Source organism: Sander vitreus, chromosome 15, assembly GCF_031162955.1.
Source record: "Sander vitreus isolate 19-12246 chromosome 15, sanVit1, whole genome shotgun sequence".
NCBI classification, from domain to species: domain Eukaryota; kingdom Metazoa; phylum Chordata; class Actinopteri; order Perciformes; family Percidae; genus Sander; species Sander vitreus.
Genome location: NC_135869.1, coordinates 28712213 through 28723386, shown reverse-complemented (window position 1 = coordinate 28723386; position 11174 = coordinate 28712213). Strand labels below are relative to the sequence as shown.

At 46.0% G+C, this 11174-nt stretch overlaps 1 protein-coding gene across 1 annotated transcript; it reads left to right on the top strand.

The window, feature by feature from the left end:
* The first annotated feature begins 2157 nt into the window (after positions 1-2157).
* On the top strand, positions 2158-9876 carry nfil3-6 (nuclear factor, interleukin 3 regulated, member 6). The gene is made up of 3 exons (XM_078269901.1): positions 2158-2385; positions 5357-6282; positions 7403-9876. Exons 2-3 carry the CDS (start codon positions 5544-5546, stop codon positions 7819-7821), a joined length of 1158 nt encoding a protein of 385 aa, XP_078126027.1. The 5' UTR covers positions 2158-2385; positions 5357-5543; the 3' UTR covers positions 7822-9876.
* The last annotated feature ends 1298 nt before the right edge of the window (positions 9877-11174 follow it).

Here is an 11174-nt window from a genome sequence, read left to right as displayed (position 1 = left end):
GATGATGTGGTCCTGATGGCATCATCGGCCTGTGACCTTCAGCACTCACTGGATCGGTTCGCAACCCGAGTGTGAAGCAGCTGGGATGAGGATCAGCACCTCTAAATCGGAGGCCATGGTTCTCAGCAGGAAACCGATGGAGTGCCTTCTCCAGGTAGGGAATGAGTCCTTACCCTCAAGTGAAGGAGTTCAAGTACCTTGAGGTCTTGTTCGTGAATGAGGGGACTAAAAAATTACGGCCAAAAAATTGAAGGGGCGGGGACATGCCAAACAAATGTTAAATGTTAATTCACCCATTTACATGTGGAGATATGCTGGCTCTATACGCGCTAAAAGTCCTGATTATTTACATGGAGTCTGGTGGAGATATGCTGGCTCTACACACGCTAAAAGTCCTGATTATTTACATGGAGTCTGGTGGAGATATGCTGGCTCTATACACGCTAAAAGTCCTGATTATTTACATGGAGTCTGGTGGAGATATGCTGGCTCTATACACGCTAAAAGTCCTGATTATTTACATGGAGTCTGGTGGAGATATGCTGGCTCTATACACGCTAAAAGTCCTGATTATTTACATGGAGTCTGGTGGAGATATGCTGGCTCTATACACGCTAAAAGTCCTGATTATTTACATGGAGTCTGGTGTAGTTTGGTGATGGTGATTTCGGGGCTGTTTCATGTTAAACTAAAAGGATCTTCCTCTTTAACTAAAAGGTCTATCTCTGTAGGGATCCATCCCATAATGTTGTCAGACTCTTAGAATAATAATCTGAGTCTGTCAGTGGTGTAGTCTAATGTAGTGTGTATACTGTACTGTATATGTATGGGCCTATGTATGGGCCAGAATGGGCCTTTTGGGGGGGGAGGGGGGGTCTGGGGTTCTGGGGGGGTCTGGCTGTCCTCCCCCAGGGAAGTTTTGAGCATCAACGACTTCATTTCCTGCATTTGGATACACTTTTATGCATCAGTTTACCAAATTACGGTGGAAATACCTTTATTTAGCCAATACGAAGAAGAAAAACACAGATGACAATTCAAAATATATCAAAATTACAATGCAAAGTATGTTTGTGTGTCATTGGGCATTAAGTGGGTACATATGGGACATAAAAGATGCCCTGTCTGCAGCTGCTAAAGGGGCAGCTGCCCCAAACATTGCCCCTACTGCCATGCCTGTGGCTCCAGCAGCCACCAGGATCTTAACTCTCTCCAGCACCTTAGCAGAGAGCGCAGCCTCCCTCCTCATGGACGAACGAGAGACTGCCGCCTGCTCACGGCCCTGTTGCGGTCTCTGGGCAACCCGTTCTCACTCCGAACACGTAAAATCAGGACGTTTGGACAGTGGCTGTCAGCGTCTGATGAGACGAAAAAGGCGTCTTTCAGCGTGTTTGTGTAACGCACCGGGGAGAGCAGCAGTTAGAGAGGATTTAGAGAGGAGTATGTAAGGAGGTTGGTTGGTTGGGTTTGGATGGGTCAAACACAGGACTTTCACCAGGAGAGCGGGGTTCACGTCCCGCTTGTCACGTTTGCTATAGTCGCTTTTTACTTTCCTCCTGCGTGTCACAGAACCGTACGCCCACCCACGACCTTTTCCTTAACAACTGCATCAAAAGGGACGGCAATAGTCCCGACCAAGCACGTTTACTTATAGCTCTAAAGGGACGTCAATAGTCCCGACCAAGCACGTTTACTTATAGCGCTAAAGGGACGTCAATAGTCCCGACCAAGCGCGTTTACTTATAGCGCTAAAAGGACGTCAATAGTCCCGACCAAGCTCGTTTACTTATAGCGCTAAAGGAGACTTTTAGCGTCAATAAGAACGACAAATGCACCTGACCAAGTTTCCATATTTTACGGGATGGGAGTGAGAACGTGTTGCTCTGGGCCTGCCTCTTGACGGATCCCTCCATTGTTCAGCTCTGTCCCTCAGGAAGCTGAAGGGGTTGCTTCTGCTCTCCTCTGTCCACCTCTCCACCCTAAATTCCTCTTCATTTCCTCTCTCCAACCCCCTCCTCCTGACCCAACCATGGGATAGAGAGAGAGAGAGAGAGAGAGAGAGAGAGAGAGGGAGGGAGGGAGGGAGAGTTAGCGAGAGAGAGGGAGGGGAGGAGAGGGGGAGGGATGAGAGGGGGAGGGATGAGAGGGGGAGGGCGGTCGCACACAGAAAGGACGCCGGCGCTGGTTCACGCGAGGATAAGGACCGTCCCGAGCTGAACTTGTCGTTACTAATAGGAGCTGCGCGTGTCCAAGTGGAGCAGAGTGAAGCCACAGCGACCATAACATGAAGTAAAAGCCGAAGAGTCCGCAGTGTTACACCACACAGAGAGAGAGACAGAGAGACAGAGAGAGGACTGCTGCACATACACCGAGCCGTCTTCACAGGTAACATGCTCTTCTTTTCCTCCGTCTTTCACCCTTTTTTTAGAGGTAACATGCTTCTTCTCTCACGTGTTTTAAATGCTAGTTCTTGAGATAGATAGATAAATAGATAGATGCATGAGAGACAGACAGACGGACAGATAGGTGCACGGTAGATAGATAGATAGATAGATAGATAGATAGATAGATAGATAGATAGATAGATAGATTGATAGATTGTCTATCTATTGTCTATCAACAGCAGCTTTACAGTGTGCATTTCATTATTTACCATTACACCATTATGGAGAATTATTTTGCTAAATAAAACACCATCATAAAGTATGTCCATGTTGCACCTTGCACCTTGTTTGGGGCTATAAAATCAAACAGGCTTGAAGTCTGAAATGCGGGTGGTGCTGTGTGTATTGTGTAAAGAAGAAAGCAGAAAGCAGAGTGAGGTCAGCTTAGATAAGTATAACGTAACCGGCATGGATCAGCATGTTCACATGTGGGTTAGAGCTGATGGAGTAAGTTAAACAGATGACAGATATGTAATGAGGAACAGGAAGAAGATGAACCCATATACATGTTTGTTTGGGTCCTAAAACATGAATATAGGTTAATACGGTCACATTGTAGTCAAGATGTATGTCATTTTGTATTCAAAAATGTGTGCTTTAAGCTTATTAAAGCTGCAAATGCAAGATTATTTTCTGGGTGAATGGATTAGTTGTTTGGTTTGAAAATGTCAGAAAAGTGTGAAAAATGTGGATCCGTGTTTCCCAAAAAGCCTCAACATCCTCAAATGTATTGGTTATGTCCACAAGTCAAAGATATTCAGTTTCCTGTCACAGAGGAGAGACGAAACTAGAACATATTCACATTTAAGGAGCTGCAATCACACAAATTGTACTCCTTTTTTCATTAAAGAAATGACCTATACCGATTAGTCGATGCATCTTTGCAGCTCTGGAGCTTTTTAAGTCTGTTATGGCTGATCAGCTTTGTGTTTACAGCACACATTGTCCCATATTGGAGGCATAATGAGGCTGCCAAGGTTATGGTACAACTCGCTCCCGTTTCACTGGAGAGATGTAACGGGGTTACATAACATTGTGTTGTAATGGCTCTTACATAACCACTAAATCCCTCTTCTGCTTTCCCTCCTTCACTTCTCACCACTAGGTGGCACTGTTGCTTCTCTCTGCAGCTTAGTGCAGATAAGATAAGACACAAGCAGCACTGGAAGAAGTATTCAGATCCTTTACTGCAGTAAAAGTACTGATACCATGCTGTTAGAATACTCTGTTACAAGTAAAAGTCCTGCATTGAAAATGTTACTTCAGTGAAAGTCTGTAAGTATCATCAGGGAAATGTAGTTAAAGTATTAAAACATGGTACACACACACACACACACACACACACACACACACACACACACACACACACACACACACACACACACACACACACACACACACACACACACACACAGACACACACACGCACACACACAGACACACACACGCACACACACGCACACACACGCACACACACGCACACACACACACACGCGCAGACATACACACGCAGACACACACACGCAGACACACACACACACACACACACACACACACACGGAGACACATACACACATACACACACACACACACACACACACACACGCGCAGACACACACACGCACACACACACACACACAGACACACACACGCAGACACACACACACACACACACACACACACACACACACACGGAGACACATACACACAAACACACACACACACACACACACACACACACACACACACACACACACACACACACACACAGAGACAGACACACACACACACACACACACTCACACAGAGACACACACACACACACTCACACACACAGAGACACACTCACACAGAGACACACACAACCAGTTGTGTGTGTAATGGTCTCATCCTCTCAGCTGTATAATAATTTAATAATAAATATCGAACCCTAGTCTATATCGACGATGCTGCTGGATATTCCTCCAGATGTTTAGTCCAGATGTGCGTCCCCTTCCTGTGTCTCTGTGTTGGCGTTCTAACCTCTGGTGGATGTGTGAGGACTGTGGTTAACTGCTCAGATCTCTGCAGGCTGAATCCAGACAGCTAGTGTTGTGCCTTTAACAGTACTGCTGTGATGCTGTATGAAGAGGAATCCGCTGACACTGATCTCGATTATGAAAAGGTTTATTACAGTCAAAGATTCAGCATCAGCAGGCTTCTGCAGGAGCTCGGAGAGGCGACCAACCCAATCTTCAAATATTGTCGCTCTCCCGTTCTGCTGTTTTAACATGGTATTTATCTGTGCATTGTGTAACCTAAAGTGGGGGTGTGAGTATATGCTTGGAGTAGGGAACTGACCATTTAAGGCCCCATACATGGTATACCTCCAACAAAATATCTTCTGTCTTAGAAGACCCTAACCCTAAACCTTCTAATGTTAACAGTTTCCAAATGTTTCAGCAACAGTAGGGTAAGGTTCATAGGAATTCCCTTATATGGCAAACCTTAAGTCAAAGTTGTAAATCTTCAGACACAACACTAGCTAGACTATCTGTCCAATCTGAGGTTTCTGTTGCACGACTAAAACTACTTTTGAACGTCCACATGTTCCACCAAAACCAGCTCCTTCCTGAGGCTATTTAGCAGAGGCACCGTGGCTCCGTCCGGAGCTTAGCCCCGCCCACGATGATTGTGATTGGTTTAAAGAGATGCTAATAAACCAGAGCACATTTTTCTCCCATCCCAGAATGCTGTGTGGACTAGACAGACCCTCCTCCACAGCGCTGTGGAGGAAGGTCTGGAGAAGGCGAAACTAACCGAACCCTCACGTACTGTTTTTATGTACAATGTGTTGTTGTGTGAAACACTTTGAGTTTTCTTGTGATTGAAATGTGCCATACAAATAAACTTGCATTTCTTTACATCCTCAGACCTTCACTTCTCCACTCTTTACCAAGGAAAGACTCTCCAATCTTCACTGAGAAAAGACTTAACCGAGGAAAGACTCTCCACTCTTCACTGAGAAAAGACTTAACCGAGGAAAGACTCTCCACTCTTCACTTAGGAAAGACTCTCCACTCTTCACCGAGAAAAGACTCTCCAGCCCCGACCGGCGTGATGTTTGAGTCCCAGCTGATGAGGGGGCAGGCCGATGTGGCTGTGCTCCAGCCTCTGGACTCTCCTGCGAGTCCAGAGGGAGGCGGAGGAGGGCCGCTGTCCTTCACAGATGAAGCCGTGTCCATCCTGACGTCCAATAGCCTGTTGGCCCGCTCCCTGCTGGGCCGCAGCTCCGCCGCCAAACGCAAAGAGAGCCCATCCTCCAGTGTGCGACGCAAGCGCGAGTTCATCCCTGTCGACAAGAAGGACGACGGCTACTGGGACAAGAGGCGCAAGAACAACGAGGCGGCGAAACGCTCGCGGGAGAAACGGCGTGTTAACGACATGGTCCTGGAGAGCCGTGTCCTTGCTCTGCTGGAGGAAAACGCTCGCCTCCGGGCCGAGCTGCTGGCTCTCAAGTTCCGCTTCGGCCTGGTCAAAGACCCGTCCAACACCACGATTCTGCCGCTCACTGCGGCCCCTCCCCACGCCGCTCAGACCCTGTCTCCGCACTATTATCTGCACAGAGGGGACGGAGGCCTCAGCACTTCCTCCAGCTCACATCCCAACAGCGCCAGGGTCTCCCGGGACGCCTGTAACATGTCAGAGGACTCTGGGTTCTCCACGCCAGGCGGCTCCAGCGTGGGCAGTCCGATCTTCTTTGAAGACCGGCTGAGCGACCACGGGAAGTTATCGCCGCACAGGGCGGAGGAGCTGGGCTACGAACTCACTCACTCACCTGTGGTCGACGTCCACCACGGTTAGTATCGTTTGGAAATGATCAGTTAGTTTTTATTTAGTTTCGTTTTGACTTTTTTTTAATTTCATTTTAGTTTAGATTTACTCTGTAGTAGGGATGTAACGATACATGATGACAACTGTACTAACGTCTTACACTGAAATTAATTTTGCATTTCCGAGCAGCTCCGCATAATCTCACACACGGAACATCACGAGTCGTTTCAAGACTTAAAGTTGACGATACGATTTTCTTAAGATTATTTTAACAGAATGACCTGCATACAAATGAATGCTTGTTTCTCAGGAGTGTTTGAATCCAAAACACAATCTTTTTCCTAAACTTAAAGGACAATTCAGGTGCAAAACGAACCTAGGGGTTATTAACAGATGTGTCCCCACTCTGTCTCTCTCTGGGACATGTTTTCATGCTAATCCAATGTGTTTGCAGCTTGAAACAAGCTAGCGCGGACCGCTGATTAGCTTACAACGCTAGTATTCTGGGCACTGGTAGAGTAAAAACAGATATTTATACCACCAAAAAGGCTCAAAATATCACCACAGTTCACCGGTAGCATAATGAGGGTCCCTACATGTTAACAGAAGCATTGAGAACATTGTAAGTGTTCAGACAGTTTATTAAAGAGAGATTATAAAGACACTTGCGTTCTCGTATACAGGCGGCCGCCGTCTTTGAGCTACTGTCTTCCTAAACTATCTTTTTAATAAACTGTCTGAACACTTACAATGTTCTCAATGCTTCTGTTAACATGTAGGGACCCTCACTATGCTACCGGTGAAGTGTGGTGATATTTTGAGCCTTTTTGGTGGTATAAATATCTGTTTTTACTCTACCAGTGCCCAGAATACTAGCGTTGTAAGCTAATCAGCGGTCCGTGCTAGCTTGTTTCAAGCTGCAAACACATTGGATTAGCATGAAAACATGTCCCAGAGAGCGACAGAGTGGCTACACATCTGTTAATAACCCCTAGGTTTGTTTTGCGCCGGAATTGTCCTTTAACTAGTTGTTTTGGTGCCTTAACTTAACTGTCGTCGCCGTAGCTGTATCCCTTCCAGCCTCAACCATGTGTCACTGCTTAATTTAGTTTCCTATAATAACCCTGATGTCCATCACACTGCAGGCCCCACGGGAGGGAAGCTGGACCATGCTGAGACGATGAAAAACCTTCCTCACAAGCTGCGCTTCAAGACGGCTGGCTGCGGGGACATGTTTGACGCTGCGGGGGACCACGTCAGCGCCAGACACAGCCCGGCGCCGTTCGCAGCAGGACAGGACGGGCTGAGAGATGCCCGTAAAGGACTGAGTGCAGGTGAAAGTGTCTCCTGGCTGCAGCAGCTGGAAGGGGAGGAACCTAGGAAGAGGACACAGTCCCCGCAATGCAGCGGCTACAGCGTCCAGCAGCTGCCCGCGCACGGACAAACTGAGGTCCGGTACAAGCACGAAAACACGCACCTCAAGTGTCAGCTCAACTCTCTGAGCGAGGAGGTGGCTCAGCTCAAGAAGCTTTTCACGGAGCAGCTGATGGCCAAAGTCAACTGAGGAACATTTCTCTCTGTGTGTTTGACACTGTCCTGATTTTTAAAGGACAAACAAAGTTTTGCTGGACCATGCAGCGGCAACGGATTCTCATGAACTAGTTCGTACGATATCGTACGAAAACTGATGCACAACAATTCGTATGAAATTACGGCGACCGTCAAGTGTTGACATGACAGTTAAGCGGTCTTTACAGTTACATTTATTCAGGGAAAGGTGACTGTGAGCCGGGTACAGACTAGAGGGTGACACGGGAATCAAATGCCGCTCCCATCCCATCCCGAGCCCATGAAAATCCCAAAAAAATCCTGTCCTGCAAAATCCCGAGAGAAAGACTCCTGAATCCCGTCCCGCTCCCGTTTCATTCCCTATGTTGTCTAAAGTTATCAGACTCTGTTGCCCCCCTGTAGCATGTTTGGTTAATCACGGTCAAATCACTGAGGTTGCCTCGGAAATTTAGGCTACGCTATACATGCATTACCTGCAGGTCTAGGTAACATGTATTACCTGCAGGTCTAGGTAACATGTATTACCTGCAGGTCTAGGTAACATGTATTACCTACAGGTCTAGGTAACATGTATTGCCTGCAGGTCTAGGTAACATGCATTACCTGCAGGTCTAGGTAACATGTATTACCTGCAGGTCTAGGTAACATGTATTACCTGCAGGTCTAGGTAACATATATTACCTACAGGTCTAGGTAACATATATTACCTGCAGGCCTAGGTAACATGTATTACCTGCAGGTCTAGGTAACATGTATTACCTGCAGGTCTAGGTAACATGTATTACCTGCAGGTCTAGGTAACATGTATTACCTGCAGGTCTAGGCCATTTCATTACGTAATTCCTCAGAGATTCTCATTTCATTCAGAGATCTTCTCACACTCAAAACACACATTTATCGATTTAGGGTAGGTTAGAAGAAGCGTTGTCTGCGGCTAGCAGTAGCCAATCAACAAACGTATTGGGAGTTGTAAGTGGTTCTCTTTTCTAAAATGAAATGCCTCGCAATCTTTGGGCGCCCTCACCGCATTGCAGGGTCATTTTCTAATTTAATCTCCAGCTCCGTCCCGCTCCCGTTGATCCTGTCATGTCAAGCCTCCAGAACTTAATCTAGACCCTGGTCTCTGCTGTCCAGGTGGAAAGTTGCTGAGGTCAAAATCATCTTATGCTACACAAGAAAAACAAAAAAAAACAATGTAGTTGCACATCTCTTTACCAGACAACAATATGGGGCTCACATTCAACATTTCACTGAAGTAAAACATATTCTGCTGGTCCAGACTGATGTCATGAAGAGGTGTATGTATGACTCATACTCTCTTTGTAGCGTGTGTATCAACGCCGTTTGGCCTCCATTGACTTACATTACCTTGCGATTGCGTGGGAATTGACGCCATAGCGAGTAGTATGAGAGGGAGAAAATCTGTAGGGAGGTTGGTCGGGGGGAGGACGGGTCAAACACAGGACTTTCACCAGGAGACCGGGGATCAGGTCCCCAGTTTCTGAAGCCCAACCGTAGCCTCGCGATAACACGCCACGTGGCTTTAGAAAGTGGTGTGTATGTTCACGCTGTGACGTTGCAGACTGCCGTCCGCTGTATACAGCGTAGACATACAGGAGGATAGCTCAAAATGCGTCCAGATAACACGCCACTTGGCTTTAGGAAAGTGCCGTGTATGTTAACGTGAAGTCATGATGTCACGTTGGCTGGTCAGACAATGACATATCAACGCATATGAATGGGTTCTTATGATATCGTACGAAAACCTATGCGCAACAATTCCCGACCTACAAGGATCTTCACGCTCTCATACGGCAGCAGTCAATGTGCTGCTGAAAGTAATACGTACGTGGAATACACACACACACGTTATTCATTCACATTACTTCTCGTAACGATATGTACGAATGCTTCATGAGAACAGCCTGCCATGCCGATGTCCAAAAGGACCGATACTACTTCAGGTTTCAATTCTAACACATTTTTTTTTATAGTGTTGTTTTTATTTCAAATACTGTATTATATTGTAATAAATGTTTATAAAAAATCATCTCATAACCTGCTACTTTACATAACTTCCAATCAATGTGTTGCCCAGTCAGAGGCTGTGTCTCAAAGCGCCTACTTTCACACTTCATACATTTAGTTTTAAGTATATAGTGTAGATAACGCAAGAAGTCTGTGCACTGAAAGTACCCGATCTGCTAGCTGCCTGTCCCCTGAACACACTGTAAAAAAACATCTCCTCACTATCTGCTAGCTGCCTGTCCCCTGAACACACTGTAAAAAAACATCTCACTATCTGCTAGCTGCCTGTCCCCTGAACACACTGTAAAAAAACATCTCACTATCTGCTAGCTGCCTGTCCCCTGAACACACTGTAAAAAACATCTCCTCACTATCTGCTAGCTGCCTGTCCCCTGAACACACTGTAAAAAACGCGGCCTCTGTAGGCAACCCAGGCTCCACAAACGCCAACAAAACAGTCTTCCAGCGTTCCAGCCAATAACGGACAAGAAGGATTTGGGGGGTTGGGGGGTTAGTGCGCGGAAGGGAGGGGACGGGATGAGGAGGAGGGAGGGGCGAGCTAGCCTCCGTTTTGTTTGAAAAATACTTTCAACGTCAACAAGAAGTAACGTCACCCAACATCGCTTAGAGCACCTAGTTTGATAATCGATAAGGGTAAATCTGTTTGCAGCTCCTTATCTCTTGTCTTGTCGTCCCGTAGACCATCCAACTTTTGGTTTTTCTGAGTTAAACGGTTTTTTTGTCACATTTCCAGATGTTTTTTAAGTATTTCCTGATGTTTTCATCATTTTTTTCCAGGTTTTTTGTCACTTTTCGCAATGTTTTTGTCCATTTTTTCCCATTTTCTGGTCACTTTTTCTGATGATTTTTTTCTGCGCCTTTTCCAACGTTTTTATTTTTTATTTTTTTTAATCGTAATTTTTGTCACTTTTTTCAGTGTTGTTTTATTATTTTTTTTCTCCAAAATGTTATAAAATTGAATAAAACACCCAAATTCAATATAAGTAGTGGACTGATCATTTATTGTACTGGTGAAGAGCGATGTATGGAACCACCAAAATGATTGGATGTAGTCAGATGTCAGTCACTCAGCTATGGTCAGATGTTACTGTGAGTAAGGCTGAGCAGATACTTAAGGATCCTACCCATCCCTTACTGTATATAGGAGGGGTGGTGATGGCACAGTAGATATGACATGTGCCTTTGGTGTGGGAGATCTGGGTTTGATTCCCACTGTGATACATCAACCAATGTGTCCCTGAGCAAGGCACTTAACCCCTAGTTGCTCCAGAGGCGTGCAGCCTCTGATATACAGCAATT

Coding starts and splice junctions, on each gene's coding strand:
- nfil3-6 (XM_078269901.1), top strand. CDS start 5,544: ATGTTTGAGTCCCAGCTGATGAGGGGGCAGGCCGATGTGGCTGTGCTC. Junction 6,283..7,402: donor TGTGGTCGACGTCCACCACG/GTTAGTATCGTT, acceptor ATCACACTGCAG/GCCCCACGGGAGGGAAGCTG.